Source organism: Lolium perenne, chromosome 3, assembly GCF_019359855.2.
Source record: "Lolium perenne isolate Kyuss_39 chromosome 3, Kyuss_2.0, whole genome shotgun sequence".
In the NCBI taxonomy this organism is placed as follows: domain Eukaryota; kingdom Viridiplantae; phylum Streptophyta; class Magnoliopsida; order Poales; family Poaceae; genus Lolium; species Lolium perenne.
The window spans coordinates 132,322,037-132,340,440 of NC_067246.2; the positions used below are offsets into that span (position 1 = coordinate 132,322,037).

Sequence of the window (18,404 nt, forward strand, 5' to 3'; positions counted from 1 at the left end):
ATATACAAGTTTATTTACTCCTCAATTTTTTTTTTTTTGAAGTCTATTTACTCCTCAATTATTTTGCCAAAACACGCCCAAGACCGAGAGCTTTTTTGTTTTGAAAGGAACTTGCTTCTGCATTGGTGGGCTTTAGGAGAGCCTGTAAACAACAGTACGAGCCCGGCCCACTGAGAAAAAGCCCGCATAATTGTCCTCTTCCCCATCCCATTTCCACTCGCCGATTCCAGCTCCGGCGTCCACTTCCACCCGGTGATCTCGCCGCCTCGACCGATCACCGCCGGCGCTGACCTCCGGCGTCCACTTCCAACATCCGCCCTCCCCCGAACTGCCTCCTTCTTTAACTCTATTTTGGAGCGCCGCCTCCGTCCAGAGCTGCAGCCGCCTTGCAGCAGATCGCCATGACCGCCGACGCGACGCCTCCTCCCGCCGAGCCGCCGCAAAATCCGCCAAATTCTACCGCGGTTTTGATCCGTCCCCTGCTGCTTGTGGTTCAGAGCTATGTCTTCAGTTTTGTTTATCTTACGTATTTGGGTGGGGATTACCCAGGAGGAGGCTGAGGCGGATGCGGTAGGCACGCCGTCGAGGGGCGGGCCTGTGGGGATGGTGAGCTGGGGAACCGGCACCCTCGTCGGCGTATTCACCGGGCTGCTCTATGGCGGGGCCAAGGAGGCCAACGCTAACGTCGTAAGTTGCCACCCTACTCCATTCCATACCACTTTCCATTATCGCTTCGGGTGTAACCTGCGTGGATGTAGAAATGGTGTTGATAATGATAAGTAACCACTTGTGACTTGTAATCGTAGGCGTGAGGGATACATTTGCATCCACATTGACTGGTGAAACGATGCATATTTGCTATTCTCTGATGTCCATTTTTCATCTTAGGCCAGGATATATAATCTTCTGTTTTGTTGCTCAGAATTTAACTCGATCTGCATTAGTGGAACTAGAGTTTTTCTTGTACAATGTTGTGAAATTTCAAAATTCAGACTGGCTTCTTTGAAAGTATTGGATCAGAATCACAAATATCTATATGGAAGTTACTTGTCTCCTACTTTGGATCTGAAAATCCAAAAAAAAAAATAGCTAGCACACTTTAGGCCAAAGGAATGACTTCTGTTAAAACTATATCATATTTTGCAGAGCAAGGATGCTGAAGTGATGTTGAAGATGGGAAGCACCACAGACAAGCGCGAACAGTATAGGCTGATGAGAGATGCAATGGAGAAAAGGTTCATCCGGGTTGCAAAAGGCTCCCTAGTTGGTGGTGCTCGCCTTGGGATGTTCACTGCAACTTTCTTTGGCATACAGAACCTTCTTATTGAGAATCGTGGGGTACATGATGTCTTCAATATTGCTGGAGCTGGCTCGGCTACCGCGGCTGCTTTTGGGCTTATATGTATGTATCTCACCGCATTAAAACATGTATTTTAAAATTACACCATTTAGTTCAGGCGCTGTCGAATCGTAAACTTGGAAGAACTTATAAATATATTCACTGCAGTAGGAATATGTACAGAAGTAAATTACAAAACTTACAAAAATAGAATAATCAGAAGCACGGCATTCATTGTTAGAAGTAAACCTGTTATTACTCGTCCTTTCTTGTATTTGTTAAAAGATTTCTCTGGTAGGCCTTGATCATGCTATTTAGTCTTTACCTGTAGTTGGCTGCCTTCAGGGGCCTCCTGTGGGCTGTCGTTATGTGGCCCCTAACCACATGATGATTCCACATGAGTATCAAAGAGAGTATCAAAGATCGAATTGACCTGCTAAGATACATTTACTAGGATTTTTTGCGTCCATCAAGAAAATTGATTTGATAGTTACCTTGAAGATTCATACAAGAATATTTTCCTAAATATACATAGTGCTTTTTTAAGCAGCTTGTATCTTCAGAAACTGTAAATACCTCTTGGGATTAATCATTATTGTATTTCATCGTTTGTATTTAGTTCTCATAGCGCTTTATAGACTGAGTTCATCTCAACTAATGTCTATACCTTCAGTGCCTGGTTCACCGATGTGGCGTGCAAGGAATGTATTGGTTGGCTCTGCTCTTGGTGCCGGAATCTGCTTTCCCCTTGGTACTCTTACCTCCAATTGCTCGTGACATTTTCCTGTACCATGCATACTGTTCTGTATAGTTTAAGAGGTCTTTTAGGCTCTAGATTGCTCGATGTGCAGATCAGTTGCTTAGATATGGACCAGATGATGCATTATTTATAGATGTTCATTTTCCTCTATGATAGTATATAATTAACTGCATCCTGCAAAGTAAATGAATTTTTAGCATCTTCGTGAAATGCTTTCTCCCATACTTAATCTTAGTTCCCGTTTTTAATTCTGATATGAATGTTTGAACTTGTGCTATGATGTGTAGCCTTCCAATTTAGAAGTTTGATGCTACCTTCTCATTGTGTGCTACCTTGTGCCCATTACCTAATTCCCTTGTTCATCTGGGAGGATGTGTTAATCAGTCTCATTAGAAAGCACATGCACATAATTCATTTATATGATGCTATCTTGCCATAAGCATCTGCATTACTGAAACACAACACCACTAGTTGCCAAGTCAACAGTGCCAGCTCATTCTTAAACAATGGTCACACTGTTAAGCTTCATGCACTAGCCACTTGAACCAAAAGTCCGAACTGATGGAAAAGGCTAGGCAATCCACATATACACTTCACAACACCCCCACTCGCGTGTGACGGGAGAAGAGAAAGTCAACACGTGAAAGAAGAAGAGCACACCGAAACAGCGGTGGCTAAAGAGGGGGGCAACAGCAATTTTTAGGCTTAATTGCGAAAACCATGTGAAAGCCAGGATTTGAACTTGAGACCTGGGGCTCTGATACCATGTTAAGCTTCATGCACTAGCCACTTGAACCAAAAGTCCGAACTGATGGAAAGGGCTAGGCAATCCACATATACACTTCACAACACACACAATGTCAACTTGCCGACAGCTTCTTGTGGTATTTGCTCGGCTCACTTTGGGAGTTCTTTCTTATTCAGGTTGGGTACAGTTGAAGCTGGCAGAGAAGGCCAGTCTTGAGATCGAAACTTCAAAGTCACCATCAGATTTGGCAAGGGAACAAGGGAATCAAAGTCGTGTGGGGGCAGCTATAGACCGACTCGAGGGCAGCTTGAGGAAGTAACATTTTTGTACCCTACAAGGACCTTTTCTGGAAGTGTACCTGGAAGCTGTTGTCAAGAGCCTCGCATATTTCACTTTTGTTCTTTGTTCTACTTGTCATAGTAATGTTGTTACTTTTGAAGCGGTAATGGCAGCAAGAGCAACTGTATCTATTTTGTTGAGATAAAATTTTGATATAAAACCTGACTTGCCGGAACTGTCTATTTCTAGTTTGGGCACGGGTTCAGCTTTTTTTGTGCCGCTGTTTCTACCTGACAATGTATTCAGAGGATGCGGCAGACACAACCTCATCGATTGATGCGGCCTAAGATGCTTCAATTAGGATATTGCCTAATTTATAAGCTCCAAGTAATAAGCCAGATGGTTATAGGAGAAGCTGGGGAGAGGGCGGCTTATTTCTTAAGCTGACAAAAGAACTGGCGCCCGGTGGACATGAAATCTTTGCTAAATTTAGTGAAAGCTCACGAGCGTAAGACGAAAAAAGTCCTTCACAATACACTCTCAGGAGATAACTAGCCTACTAGGATAGGACATGAAATCACATCAGAGTAAACCAAGAGCATGTAGTCTGAAATATGAGCATTCCTTGATGCTGAGACAAGATATCTATCAGCAAATTCTCATCTTAATATTTGTTAAAGAACCCACGGATCATGGTAGCAGTTGGAAGCCACAGAAACATGCAAAGTAGAATTACATAACCAATACTGATGAACCAAGTTTGAGATACTGAAAAAATAAAGCTGAAGTTACAAGTTTCAGCCATTACAGCTCCAATTTGATACCAATGAGGTTGCAACATTAATGTCCAAAAAAAGCACCACAATCTAGCCAAACATTGCTTGCAGAAGTTAGGCTCCAGAACCAATTGATGTGGACTTCTGTCGGCCATCTGGAATGGAAAAAAGCACAATTGGTTTGGACGACCGGACAAATGGAACATCACACCTGTAATACCCTTTCCTTTCGAGCTGTATAACTTCTCCTTGCTTGACATTCCGAATGTTTGGGTCTCCAAGAGCTAAAGCTTCACGTCGAGTGCAAGGGTTGAGATTGTCAAGGAAGTTCTCATCTTCCTCCAGCTGCAGAAGTGTCATATATTAGGATTTAAAGTACATGGAGATATACCAGCTAACGATGGAATGACAATATGGACATAATGACGGAAGAGAGATAACTCATCCAAGGAAGAGCCATCACATGCATATAAAAGGAAGAAAACTAAATATAATTAACATCAGCTTTCAACAATGGAAGAACCAAGTATGGGTAGGTTGCCATGTTGAGTTTCCAGGAACCAAACAATTCATTGGAAGCATATAGACGCCAAAAACTGTATTCATACACTGCCTATTTACTAAATTAGTGATTGTTGTAGTATGAATGCCTTTTCACATAAGACTAGTTAGATATGTCAGGGGCACAGTTACTATCTGTTCAACTATGAGTGGTCTGACCAACTTATCTTGCTAGAATCACTAATTTAGTAAATAGGCAGTATATGAATACAGTTTTGGCGTCTATATGGTTGCATGCCTACCAACATTAACTTAGAGAAGAACTTCTTACCTTTTTCTTATTGATTAGGTAGTCAAAATCTACCAAAGAGAGAGACACAAGGTCTTCAATATCTGATAGCCATGTCAGTTTCAGCTTCGTCATTTTTACTGACCCTTCAAGATGGAGTTCACCAACTAGTTGAGTGATTGCTCCATTATCTGTCTTGATTTCTCTAATGATAGCATTACCCCAGTCCATCAAAGTGACTTCCTCACCCACGCTAATGACTGATGCATCAGCATACTCGAGCCAAATTCTGTTTGCAAAGGTTGTAGCCTTCTTTCCAGCACCCTCATATTTCTTATGCCTTGGTAAGATTCGAACAAATGGTTCGTCTGGGCCATTAGTAAGTGTCAAGAGCACACATCTGTCTTTCAGCACAGCAGTATGCCTTCCGCACACTGGATCAACTATCTTCTTGTTGATTGTCCAGAGTTTATCCCACTCCATGAGATTCAGATTTTTTGAAGCACCCTTCACAAATAAAATGCAAAAAAACAGAAAGGGGGTTAATAATTCAGTTACTCAAACATGCATATAGTTACAAGATCATAACGAGCAACTCAGTAGACAATTACCTGCTCCAGTATAAATTGGATCAATGCTTCAATCTTCAAGCCACGACGTACTATGCCTTGTACCGTGGGAAAGCGTGCGTCAGTCCAGTCCTCTACCTTCTTATTTTGGACGAACCAAAGAAGCTTGCGCTTGCTAAGAACGGTATAAACCATATTCAGCCTACTGAACTCATAGATTTCTACTCTCCGCAGCCCCATGTCTTGAAGGACACGGTAGTACTGTGCATTGCGATCATGGTATTCACTTGAACGAAGAGCATGAGTCACTCCTTCCAATGCATCAACAAATGGGCAAGCAAAGTCATATGTTGGGTAGACCTTGTATTTTGAGCCAACACGATGATGGGGATCAGGGTTGCAACGGTAGTAAACAGGATCACGAAGTGATTTGTTTGGGTCCTGCATGTCAAGTTTACCACGCACACAACACTGAGTACCCCTTTTGGTACCATTAACCATCTCATTCCACAACGACAAGTTCTCCTCAACAGTAGTGTTTCTACATTTAGATTCCACACCATCCATCCTTTCACTCCTCATTTGCTCCTTGGGTGTATCATCAACATATGCCTTCCCCTGCTTAATCAAACTCTCAGCCATTTCCATTAGCTTTGGGAAATAATCCGATGTGTATGTAACTACATCGTATTTAACCCCAAGCGTTTCAATATCTTTCAGGACATTCTCAACAAATTCATTGCTTTCTTTAGAAGGATTTGTGTCATCAAATCGAACTATCAGACGCCCATTATATCTCTCTGCAAAATACTTGTTCAACAGTGCAGCCTTTGCATGACCAATGTGGAGATACCCGCTAGGCTCTGGGGCAAAACGAACACAAACCTCCCCAACTTTTGCACCTGGGAGATCTATTTGATGACCTGAGGTGTTCTCTTTCAAACCAGGCATCTTTTCTTTCAAGCTTGGCGCAGGAGATTTGCCAATTCCCCGCCTTCCAACATAAGCAGATGTAACTTCATCTAGTGCGCCTGCATAGTCTGCAGCAACGCTGTTGAACCAACGGACAAGGCTTTGATATTTCTTTGACTTCCTTAGACTTTCCCATCGTTGACCAGTTCCTGAAGAGAAGAGATTTGACCTCCAAGGTGAGAGAGAGAGATAGACAGTACTCACTGATGAAAGAAGGCCGGAAAATTACCTGTTAGATTCGACCACACAACAATATCAGCAATTGAAAGACCATAACCAACCAAAAAGGTACGAGACGCCAAGTATCCATCAATAAATGAGCAAGCAGCTTCAAATTCAGAGCCTGAAAGAATGAGTGGTGCATACTCGAGCCATTGGTCAACCTACAGATGTAAAAAAATAATAGCAGCTCAGAAAATAGTGAGATGATCTTGAAAATCGATGATAAGCACCACATGTAAATCCAAAACATACATTTGCGGCCTGAATAGCGTTCTGGCCATAGAAGTTGGAAACAGATGCAGCACGGGCAATGTACCGGAGAATAGTGTTCACACCATGTATAAAATCCCTGCACAGAGTTGTATTAATTGAGATACTATGAAATCCCACAGAAAAAAAAAATGCCAAGTTTCAACAATATAACTGCATTGGTTTACACTGGTCATGTTCTAACAGTCATCAGTTCCATCAACATGACTTCTTGGAACCAGGAATAGTAAAATGAGGAGATAAAATTAAGAGGTGATCCTCAGAGTCGGCTACAGCAACTATTCAAACATATACTATCATGTTAACAAAGTGTCCATATAGTAATATTAAAAGAAAAGCATATGTTGCAGTTAATCAGAGAGAAAGAACATAAAGCCTAAGCTATCAATCACTTACCCAGAACTGAAGTGCAGCGTGGGAACCGAACCAGAGGCAAGGGTCGGATCGATGGTTAGGGAAACACCTGCAACCTTAGCAGCAGAGATGATGGAAAGCGGCGGGCTGTCCTGCGGGAATGCTAGCTTCACCTCCATCTTTCAGCCCCTCAGCAAGCCAAAGAGCGGGACTCTGCCAACAGCAGATAAATGTTGTGAGTCGCGCACAGGTTTATCTTTTCTTTTTCACAAGCAGCAAGGATGCTAAATCCCCATAACTGCAGCAAAGACGCGATACTAAAACTTGATTGTTCGAATTAATTAAGCCAAGCTGATTTCAGGACAAGATAAAACCAACTGAATTTGCAGTTAGAGCAGACGAACGCGGGTATAATAAATCTGACGGTAAATTGTACTCGATAGCGGGTCTAGATTCTGTAGAATTGGTATGTCCAGATCAGGTCTAAGACCTAAGTTGGGGCATGGAGAAGGGGCGGATCTAGACGGCGTGCCGGGTGTACACCGCCACAAGCCCACAACCAGAACCAAAGGTTGAGGGTTAATCAGTTTGGGTTTAGGAAATCAGCTGGTCTAAGAAGCTCATACCTCGAAATCCAGTGTCCAGCACGGCGGATGGGGTGGAGACAGCAGGTGCTGAGATGGCGATGGCGATGGCGGCGACCCGCAGACGCGGAGGCGGAGGCGGAGGCGGAGGTGGTGACGGCGGCAGCTCTAGGGCAAGTCTTCCTGTTCCTTAGATGAAGGCAGGTGGTGGTGGTCTCCTGAACGTTTTCTGAACATCAGCCCGGTTGCAGTTTCTTGTGGATCGAAGGTGGGCCGGGATAAGACACAACAAACCCTATAAATCCACTCCTGCCGAATTAGGCCTTTAGCAGACTTTGACCGCCGCGCCGCTGTTTTGTTTAGCCGAGGGTTTTTTGGTTGGTGGATTTTTTCTGAAACAAGAGGGTTGCTGGATTTTGTCCGCCAATGTTTTGTTTAGCTGAATGTTGCTGGATTTTGACCCTCAATGTTTTTGCTTAGCTGAATACTGGTATGTGCACCGATGTGGCAAGAAGAATGATGTGGGCTCACGTGCTTGTCAATACCCTTTCCAACACAAAATATTATTTGCATATACTCCTACTTCCTACACTCCAAAATGACGTACCCCTGTGACTGTACTCACCAAGCATTTTATCTCTCCCTCCAGTTCTGTCTACAGGTGAAACACTTCCAAGCTCGCAAACATCTGAGGCCCAATTCGGTGCCAGTGTTTTTAGCAGTGTTTGGGCCGGTTTTAGGGTGTTTTTTTCGGGCTCGATGAAAACACCCCAAAACACCTCAAAACGCGTCTGGTCTGTTCGGGAGGCCGGTTTCGGCCCGTTTAGGCCCGACGAAACCGGCCGAAACCCGTCGGGCTGGGGTGGAACGAAAACGCGAGCCACCCCTCGCGTTTCTGCGTGGCGGCGAGAGGGCGACGTGGGCGAGCGGGAGGAAGACGACGCCGGTCGCCGCTCCAAGACCACGCCGCCGCCGAAGCTCCCTCCACGCTCCAAGACCACGCCGTCGACGCTTCCCCCTCTCAGGTACCTACTCTCTCCTCTCGACCTCACCGCCCCCAACCTGGCGCCCATAGCCAACCCCTCTCAGATCCGCCGCTCCAAGATCCGCCGCTCCAAGATCCGCCGGGATGGCGGTCGACGAGGGGCGTCTCACGCGTCGTCCGGCCAGCTCGGGTGGCATCCAGTTCTCTGTGCATCGGTAGTGACTAGAGGAGCACCAGGGGCCACGCTGCCCTTCCTAGATTAGGCATTGTCGGGCGGAGCTCCCTCCCGGATGGGGCTCTCTTCCTCGTATTGGACAGCTCCATCCAGTGAGTCCTCCCCATCATGCTCTCGTTTTTATTTTTGGGTTTCTTGGACGCTGGCTGGATCTGTAACTTGTTCGTGCTAACTGAATGTTGATCATTGTTAGTCGATGGGGATGATGCGGTCGAGTAAGTGTGAGGATTGGAATTGCACTCCTATTTATCTGGTTCTCTAGAATTTAGGGTGTCTTAACTGAAGATGCAATACAGTGGGCTATACACATGGATAGTGTTCTTTTTTTATTATTTCTTAACCGAAAGGTATCCCCACTGTAGAATCCACAAAACGTTCAAAATGGCAATGACAAAAGTAGGCGTCAGGATCTAATACGTATGAGATTGCCAGTCTTGTAAGTCCGGAGACTTGTGTGTGAGGTTCCAGCCTTTTGGTTTCAGCTCTGTGTTTGGTGCAAATGATGTTTAGGTCTTGCCTATTCTCTGTTTGGTGGAAATTATTGGCCTGGAGCAAAATTTGTCTTGCTAGCTCCTGTTTAGTTCAAATAATCTGAAAGGAAATTTTCAGCCAAATACGCACATCTCGCTGTAGATGTCTCACTATATTAATTTAAGCACCGGCTTGAGTGTGCGAGTAATCTTTCTCAAGAAACTCATACATCAGGATATATCAACTATGAATCAGGGGCTGAAGATACTAACATGTTTGGAGGATAAATTTAAAACAATGCAGATTATGTTATCACCATCTCATGAATAAACGTTATGTTTACATAACGAATTGTATAGATGAAGATGATTGATTCTTTTGCTATCAATCAAAATGCCGTTGTAAGGTATCATCTGAATTGTATAGATGAAGATGATTGTTGCTGTAATGCATATTTATGTATTGATTGCGAGATATGATCTTGTAGTGTGCTAAAGATCATATTTTTATTTGCGATACAAATATAGTTTAAACTGTAAAAAAAAGATCGAATTTTTATCTATTTGTGTTGAATACACTTGAATACACTGGTTTGTAAAACAAGTGTGCCAAACAAGTGTTTTGACAAGTGTTTTGGAAGATAGGGGTTTTGTAGTGTTTTGGGTAGTGTTTTGGGTGGTGGTTGTTTTCACCCAAAACACCCCTCAAAACCCCCCTCAAAACTCACAAAAACACTGGCACCAAACAAGGCCTGACGGAGTTTACAGCAGCGGAGGTGCAGTCTACTGCGTCCCAGCCGCCAACTGAACATTGGCAAGCACCAAAGGCAAGTTTCATCAAGGTAAATTTTGATGCTGCGAGTATGTGTGTAGTGAAAAGACGGAGCTTGGACCGTCCCTATCTCCCGCTACAGTGTTAGATAGGCGATTTCTGAAACTCCTCCTCGATCCACCTCGCCGCTGCGCGATTCGGGCGATTCCTCGCCTCCGCCGGCCGCTCCGGCGGCGGGAGGTCGGGGAATCACCGGATCCCAGCGTGTACATAGTGTAGGGTCAAGATGGTGGCTTGCCGGCGGCGTTGAGGAGGTGACGGCGGCGTCGGCGTGGCCTTTTGTGGAGGCGGGATCCCTCCCTGTTGGCGGTGCTCTGCCGGGCGGCGCTGCAGGTCTGCCTCCATCCTGGCGTTCGTGGCTCCGTGGAGCAACGACGCGCCCTTCCCCCGTGCTGGAGGCCGAGGAGCGGCGGCTCCGGCGGGCGATGCTTCTGGAGTTGACGGTGATGGCGAACCAGATCGAAGCCGATGGTGTTGATGCAGGGTGGAGGCTCCTTCGAGCCGAGGTCCGTGGACTTCCCGTCCGTCAGGGGGCTCCTTCCATTCCAAGGTTGCAGAGGAGGAGCGACGGCGGCGCGCCGGCGGCACGTCTTCTTCGACGCCGGTGGCTTTGGTTTCCTTCAGGACTGTGCTGTAATTTTTCTTTTCTTGTGGGTTGTCTTGTAAGGTTCCTGGTTTAATATCACTGTTTTCTTCCCCGCAAAAAAAAAATTTTGATGCTGCATACAGACGCTTGAGGGAGCAAGGGGTTTTATCGCACGATCAGAGGAAGAAAGTTTTACTGCAGCTGATATAGGCAGACTGCAGCAGCAGCAGAGTAGTGCCCTCCATGCGGAACAGCGGAAGCCAGCGCCTGTGTGGCCAATTTTAAGGAACAAGCAACCTGGGAGCGTATCTAAACTTAGAATCTGATTCCATTAACCTGTTTTTTTTTTGTGAGAAATCCACCGATCTATTAATATTTAATAATCATCAACAGTAGTACAAATAGACCAAAAAGTAAAGAAATTACAAATTGGTACTCGGACCACCTAGCGACGACTACAGACACTAGCACGAGCCGAAGACGCGCCGCTGTCCTCGCCCCTCCATCGCCGGAGTCAGGCAAATCTTGTCGTAGTAGACCTTGTTGTAGTAGACAGATGGGAAGTCGTCGTGCTAAGGTCCCAAAGGACCAACGCACTAGAGCAGCAACCATCGCTAATGATGATAACTGTAGATCGGAAGAGACTGACATGAAACCACACCAACAAACACGAAAACCGACCGGATCCCAGGAGATTCGACGGCCACACAACTCCACGCGCCCTCCGTAAGCGCTAGATGCACCGCCGGAGCGAGGATAGGACGAGGAGGACCTTATTCTGACTTCAGGATGTAGCCGCCGCCTCACCATCCCAAAGAAGAAACTGAAAAGCAAACTAAATTAAGAACGGAAACTCCCCGCCGGCGAGGGACCGTGATCCGCCACACCTCCAAGGCCCCAAGGCCACCGGAGGCGGAGCGGACCAGCGGTGTCGCCGGCGAGGAGGACCTGAAGTATGGCGAACACGATCTGGCAGATATCTGCGGTCCTGTTCCGAGAAGCAAGATGTCTGTGGGTTTTAGCATTTGATGTTTTTGGATTTAATTACTGTCTTCTTTTTTCTGAAACGCGGCAAAAGATTTGCCATTTCAATTAATTAAGGAGAAGGTTTTTAGGAAAGTTTTACAGACACAGCCTTGGTTAGCAAAACCAAGGCAAACGCACAAAAAAGATTACTCGCTGTGAATTACACTACAAAGGGCCTTAGCACCCGCAAAACACCACATATAAGCTTCATCCTTAATCTTGTTGACAAGCATGTCAATGGTGATTGAATGGTTTCGGAAGACCCTAGCATTTCTTTCTTTCCAAATCTCCCAAGATACTAGCATCGCCAACGAAGACAACGCCTTCCTTTGAGGCCCTCTTCTATGAATAACCTCCTTCCACCATTCTTTGACGGATCGGTATTGGTGCCAAGTTGTCGTGTCGATGTGTTGAAGGCCAAGCCAAAGCTTCAACTTCTTCCAAACTCTCCTAGGAAAGCGGCATTTGAAGAGAAGATGGGAGGCCGACTCTTGCCTTTGATTGCAAAGTTTACAAAGCCCACAATTTGGCCATCCTCTACGAGCTAATCTATCCGCCGTCCACACTCTATTTTGTAGAGCCAACCAAGCAAAGAACTTGCACTTCGGGATGGCCCACGGCTTCCAAACCAAAGAAGGCATCAAAGAAGTTGTTTGCCCCAAGAGTTGCATTTTGTAAGCGGACTTAGTCGAATAGCAATCATCATTTGTAAGCTTCCATTTGATCTCATCCGGTCTTTGAGGAGCAAGGGTGATGTCGCTAAGCATTTCCCAAAGCTTATAGAATTGGTCAATATGCTCTAAGGAGAGCCCCCCTTGAGTATTAATTTGAGAGACCCAAAAGTTATTCTCTAAGGCCATATGAACCACACATTTCTTCTTCTTCGAGAGCTCAAAGATTAAAGGGGCAATGTCTTTTGGTCTCATGCCCCTAAAAGCCAACTAGCATCCCAAAAAAGAGCCTTTTTTCCATCCCCAATGGTCACACTAGTCGCCGCCGCAAAAAGATCATGGTCCTTGGATGAGCAAGGGTTGCCAAGGCCTACCCATGGCTAAGCCTCGTCCTTCCATTCTTGCCAAAGCCACCTTAGCCTAAGCGCCGAGGCAAACTTCTTTAAATTTAAGATTCCAAGGCCACCATTTTCTTTAGGCTTGCAAACCAAATCCCAATTAACTTTGCATTTTCCACCGGTGACTTTGTCACAAGCCACCCACAAATAGGCCCTTCTCAAGCCGTCAATCTTCATGAGGACCTCCTTAGGGACATCAAGCACGGTGATGAAATATATGACGATGCTTGTGAGGACCGCTTTCACAAGCGTGGACCTTCCGGCCATTGTAACATGCTTACCAATCCAAGGTCTAAGCTTTGATGCCACCTTGTCTTCAAGAGGTTGGAAGTGAATTCTTTTGAGGCGGGTCACCGACAAAGGTAGCCCAAGGTATCTCATTGGGAAAGACACTTGGGTGGCTGGGAAAGCTTGAAGGATGTCAACAAGATCAATGTTATCACATCTAATGGGCGCCACTTGGCCTTTTGCACAATTTGTAACGAGACCGGTAACCTCCCCAAAGTGATCAAGCGTCTTGGCCAAGAAAATGATGTCAGATTTGATAGGGTTGACAAAAAAGGCGGCATCATCGGCGTAGAGGGAGGTCCTCACTGTGGGGGCACGCCCCCGGAGCTTGTGGAGGTGACCTTGGTTGGTTGCCTTGCAAAGGATATGGTGTAGGGGGTCAATGGCCAACACAAAGAGGAACGGCGAGAGCGGGTCTCCTTGCCTAAGTCCCCTCCCGTGCTTGATTGGGTCTCCGGCGACACCATTGAGTAGCACTCTTGATGTAGAAGTTTTTAGGAGCGCCGAAATCGAATCCCAAAACTTGCTAGGGAAGCCCAAGTGTTGCAAAACGTCCATGAGGTAGTCCCATCTAACCGAGTCAAAGGCTTTCTTTATATCAAGCTTGAAAAGAAGCGTCGGTGTCTTGGTCTTGTGTAACTTTCGTGCTAGATTATTCACATAGAGGAAATTATCATGGATGCTTCTCTTTTTGATGAAGGCGCTTTGGGCGTTGGAAACAAGGCTATTCATGTGCGGACCGAGACGTGCTGCCATCATTTTTTAGATGAGCTTCGAGATGGCATGAATGAGGCTAATGGGTCTAAAATCGGTGACATCCTCGGCACCATCTTTCTTGGGAATGAGAGCAATATTCGCGGAGTTTAACCAATGTAGGTTACTTGAATGCAGATTGGAGAATTGGTTGATAACCGCCATGATATCATCTTTCATGGTGTTCCAACAAGCCTTAAAGAAGGCTCCCGTGAAGCCATCCGGCTCCGGCGCTTTGTCGCAAGCGGAGTCATCCACCACGGCCTTCACTTCTTCCTCCAAGAAAGGAGCATCAAGGTCGGAGAGGTCACAAGGGGGAGTTGGAATAATGTTCCAATTAAAATTTCTTGATCTCTGTGGCCCCTTTTTTATGATGTTATTGAAGTGTTCATGAATAACTTGCTTCTTTTGATCATGCTCCGTGATCCAATCATTGTTGTGCTTTAGCCTATGAATGTGGTTCTTTCTTCTTCTTGCGTTGATGCGAAGATGGAAATATCTAGTGTTTGCATCACCCTCTTTTAAGTTCGTAACTCTTGAGCTTTGTCTTTTCCTAGACTTATCGAGCACCGCGAAGCCAATGACCTTCCTCTTGAGACGCACCCGGAGGTCTCTTTCTTCCGCACTTAGGCTTCGGTTTTCTTGTGCATTATCAAGACGAAGGATGACCTCCAAGGCCATGTGAAGCTCTACCTTAGCTTTGGAGAAGAGAGATTTACTCCATTTGCGCAATCTTTTGTCGGTTATCTTCAATTTGTGGAAGAGGCGTTGACAAGGCTCGTAGTGGGGGCTAGCTTCCGCCCAAGCATTATTGACTTGCTCCATAAAGTTTGGCATCTTGAGCCAAAAGTTTTCAAAGCGGAAGGACTTGGGTTTTTTGGTCCACCATCATTGGCAAGAAGAAGCGGGCGATGGTCGAATAAAGATGAAGAAAGCGCATGGGGAAGGTGCTTCGAGAAGGTGACGTCCCAATCTTCATTGCAAAAGAAACCATGAAGATTGCTAAGGATGGGCTCTTGTTGTTCATTGCTCCACGTGAATTTGCGGTTTTGTAGATGAATGTCTTTTAGATCACATGTGTTTAGAGTGTTGCGGAAGTCTATGATTCTTCTACGGTTGATGTTACCGCGATTTTTGTCTCGTGCCTTGTGAATTTGGTTGAAATCCCCGGAAACGAGCCAACTTGTTCCAGAGGGCGGCTTGAGATCAACAAGCTCTTGGAAGAAAGCAGCTTTTAGGTTGCTTCTAGTTGGACCATACACCGTTGTGAGCTTGTAGGAGACGGATGTGCCAATGATGAGGATGGTAGCCGAGATGGAAAAATCACCAATGTGAATATTTGTAGCTTGGACAACTCTGTCATCCCATAGCAGCAAAATCCCACCCCTAGTGCCATCCGAGATTTAATTACTGTCATTCTCAAAACAAAAACAAAATATGTCGTCGTTATTGTAATAAGGCTGCTCATGCCATTGCTCAGCATGGCAAAGAGCCTGGTGCGTTGAACTCTTTCTGGCTAAAGAACACACCAGAGTTTGGCTCCGATCTGGTTGCTAGCAACATTGTTATCCACCAGGTCTAGTGGAGTATGATTTCACACTTTAAAAAATAATACTCTCTCCAATCCATAATAGGAGTCGGTGGTTTAGTATAAGTTCAGTAATCAGTACACCTAACATCGGTGGTTATCTAACTACCATGGAAAGATTCGCAAGTTCTCCGGTTTCATATGTAAAGACTCAAATTCCAAGATCCAAAATTTTAAGAAGTAACTGAAGTAAGAAATTCTGTAACATTCGAAATATATTTATTTAAAAATAATTAAATTTCTAAGTATTAAAAGCGTTTGCTGTCTGCTACTTCTTGTTTTTGGGGTAACACGCAAGTCAAATGAAGAGATGGAAACAGGTATCCTAGCCTAAAGATGCGATATGATAACTCCAGTGACAATGTTGTCTTTATGAAACCAAATTTTCTAATGGCTTTCAAAGCACTGTGAATATTGAGACAGGCCTGCAATAGATGAGTGGCTTCATGATTGAGATGCAGAACTGTGGGTGCATTATGTGAATGATCCAATGTATCATATTCAAACCAAAAACTCGTAAAGATTCAACTAAAAATAATAGTAATAGATACTAACTGCAAACAAGTTTATTAGCCAAAACAGAAGAACACTACCATTCTGTTAAGATCTTACAGTGGGAGTAACCAAAATACAGCCCCATTGAATTTGAATTACCAGTGTACCACCACAATATTCACATTGTACGTCAAAGAACTCTAAAAGAGAATAGGGATCCCATTTGAGACAAAACAGGTAAAAACTGTGTAAACATCTTTCACTTGAGGCTTTGGGAGCACTCGGTTTAGGAGTGCGTTGTTTGTTCTTACTCGTCGACATCCCAACTGAGGTCTTCGTCGTCTTCCAGAGAGTTCAGCCGTTTTCGGATATCCTCAGCTTTGCCACTGGGGCTTGCCCGTGGACTCCCCCCTTTCTTCTCATCTTGATCACCGACATCCTCAATCTCGTCCCAGCTAAGATCTTCCTCCTGAGCTGATGGTCGAGACACCAGTGATAAATCACTCTCCTTAGATGAGTCACCAGCTTCAGTCTTCTCTTCCAGCCCTGTGCCATTGCTCGACTTTGGTGTCGACGCCTCACCACTGGATTCACCATTATCATCCTTTGCTGCTACCGAAATCGTCCCCTGATCTTCAGCTGCATACTTGTCATTCACTGCTTCTTGTTTTCCCTCATTCTGTGCTTCATGGCTAATAGAGTCACCAATTTGCTCACCATCTTTCTTATCGGGTATTGTGCTAGTACCTTCTTTGTGATCAGCTTTATTGTCATCCTCGTCATCGTCGACCTCCCAGCTGAGCTCTTCCTCGTCTTCCTTGGACATGGCCCTGCTAACGAGTTTGGTGCGGGCATCCTCTGCTTGCCTGAGCTTGTCGACAGCAAAGAAATACCTGCACCAGAACATGTCATAGGCTACCACAGACGGCACGAGCCTCTCCACGAAGCTCTCCAGCCCAGGGCTCTCCTGGAGCACGGCCTCGATCTCCTCTTTTCTTTGATCAAGGCTGAACGCCTCCTGCCACTTGGTGAACCCCTCGGCATCCTCGGGCTCCTCAGTGAAGGTGGTCGGCTCGGCACGCAGCGCCAGGACCTGCGCCTCGAAGCGGGTGTACTTCTTGGACGGAAGGGACGAACGCCAGGAGGCGCCCGAGGCCGGATCAGAGAGTTGGGGTGAGCCGTCGACGGCCCCGTCCTCGCCGTCGGCGTCCACGGACCGGAGAGCCTCGTTGGCGTGGGAGAGGAGGCCGGCTGCGGCGGCCCCGAGGTCATCGACGGCCTGCCCGACGGACTCGAGCCTGTCGGAGGCGACGGACGCGCCGGCCTCGAGCGCGCCGGGCAGGGCTGCCGCGGCCCGTGCAGCGGCCGCGCGGAGGGCCGTGGTCTCCTCGCGGAGGCCGGACCCGAGGTCCTGGAGGTCGCGGCGGTAGCCCTCGAGCACCGACTCTGACCGCGACGCGAAGGTCTTCATCAATCCCCCGAAGCTCCACCCACCGCCGGAAACGCCCTCCTCCTCCGTCGCCGCCTCGGCTTCTTGCTCGTCGTCCTCCTCCTCCTCCTCCACGGATTCCTCCTCTTCCTGCTGCTGAGGCAGCTCCTCCGCGAGCGTCTTGATCAGCCCGCCGAAGCTCCATCCGCCGCCCTCCTCCCCCTGCACCTCCGCCGCGGCTTCTTCTTGTCCGCCCTCCTCCCCCTGCACCTCCGCCGCGGCTTCTTCTTGTCCGCCCTCCTCCTGCTCTTCCCGCTGCCCCTCGATCTCCTCGGCGAGCGTCTTCATCAGCCCACCGAAGCTCCACCCGCCACCTGAATCGCCTCCCCCATCCCTCTCCGCCGCCTGCTCCTCCTCCTCCTCCGCCCCCTCCTCTTCCTCGTGCTCGCCGGCGGCGGCGGCGGAGAAGACGGAGTTGAAGAAATTATCCATGGGTTCGGATTTGGATCTTGGGTCTGGAGGCTGGAGGAGGTGAGGTGAGGGGGGATAGATCGCTTGCCGTCGCCGAGAGTTCGTTTGTTTGTTTGTTTCACCTTTCTTTTCTCCCTTCCATGTGATTTAATCAGAACGTTTAGCTTTTTTTCTTTTGAGAATTATCAGAACGTTTACCTCTTACTATGACCAGTGGGCCCAAGAGTAACGGGGCCTCGACTCAGTGAGAGAGAATAGGTCACGCTAGCGATCCGTAGCAGTACTGTATTGGGGTTAAGTGCGATCAGGGCCAGGTGCGCCGGGTTCCCGTGGAGCTCTGCCTACCAAACGGGTCTGGGTCCACCAGAGCTTGGGACCGGTGCAGCATGTAAAGATACAACATCACTTTGGTATTTGGTTTTCAACACTGAAACCGATTTGAACTCTCTTTTTACAAAGCAAAAGGTACGTCTGTAGTTCAAAATTTAGGCCTCTTGTTCTCAGATCATGTTCA

The 18,404-nt window shown here is 46.6% G+C and overlaps 3 protein-coding genes across 4 annotated transcripts; 1 reads left to right on the plus strand and 2 right to left on the minus strand.

Moving 5' to 3' along the window:
- Window positions 1-206: 206 nt before the first annotated feature.
- Window positions 207-3,361, plus strand: LOC127342461 (uncharacterized). The gene is made up of 5 exons (XM_051368420.2): window positions 207-464; window positions 550-687; window positions 1,147-1,402; window positions 2,013-2,090; window positions 3,024-3,361. Exons 1-5 carry the CDS (start codon window positions 402-404, stop codon window positions 3,164-3,166), a joined length of 678 nt encoding a protein of 225 aa, XP_051224380.1. The 5' UTR covers window positions 207-401; the 3' UTR covers window positions 3,167-3,361.
- A 411-nt stretch (window positions 3,362-3,772) lies between these two features.
- LOC127342462 (glutamate--tRNA ligase, cytoplasmic) lies at window positions 3,773-7,891 on the minus strand. Its single transcript, XM_051368421.2, has 7 exons — window positions 7,706-7,891; window positions 7,122-7,292; window positions 6,708-6,804; window positions 6,463-6,616; window positions 5,304-6,382; window positions 4,735-5,199; window positions 3,773-4,247 (listed from the first exon to the last, which is right to left on the minus strand). Exons 2-7 carry the CDS (start codon window positions 7,256-7,258, stop codon window positions 4,017-4,019), a joined length of 2,163 nt encoding a protein of 720 aa, XP_051224381.1. The 5' UTR covers window positions 7,259-7,292; window positions 7,706-7,891; the 3' UTR covers window positions 3,773-4,016.
- Window positions 7,892-16,039: 8,148 nt separating this feature from the next.
- Window positions 16,040-18,003, minus strand: LOC127342463 (uncharacterized). Of its 2 annotated transcripts, XM_051368423.2 has the most exons (2): window positions 17,690-18,003; window positions 16,040-17,647 (listed from the first exon to the last, which is right to left on the minus strand). In XM_051368423.2, exons 1-2 carry the CDS (start codon window positions 17,909-17,911, stop codon window positions 16,298-16,300), a joined length of 1,572 nt encoding a protein of 523 aa, XP_051224383.1. In that variant the 5' UTR covers window positions 17,912-18,003; the 3' UTR covers window positions 16,040-16,297. The 2 variants fall into 2 exon arrangements, with proteins under 2 accessions (XP_051224383.1, XP_071684247.1); XM_071828146.1 differs by having other exon boundaries at window positions 16,040-18,003.
- Window positions 18,004-18,404: the final 401 nt, after the last annotated feature.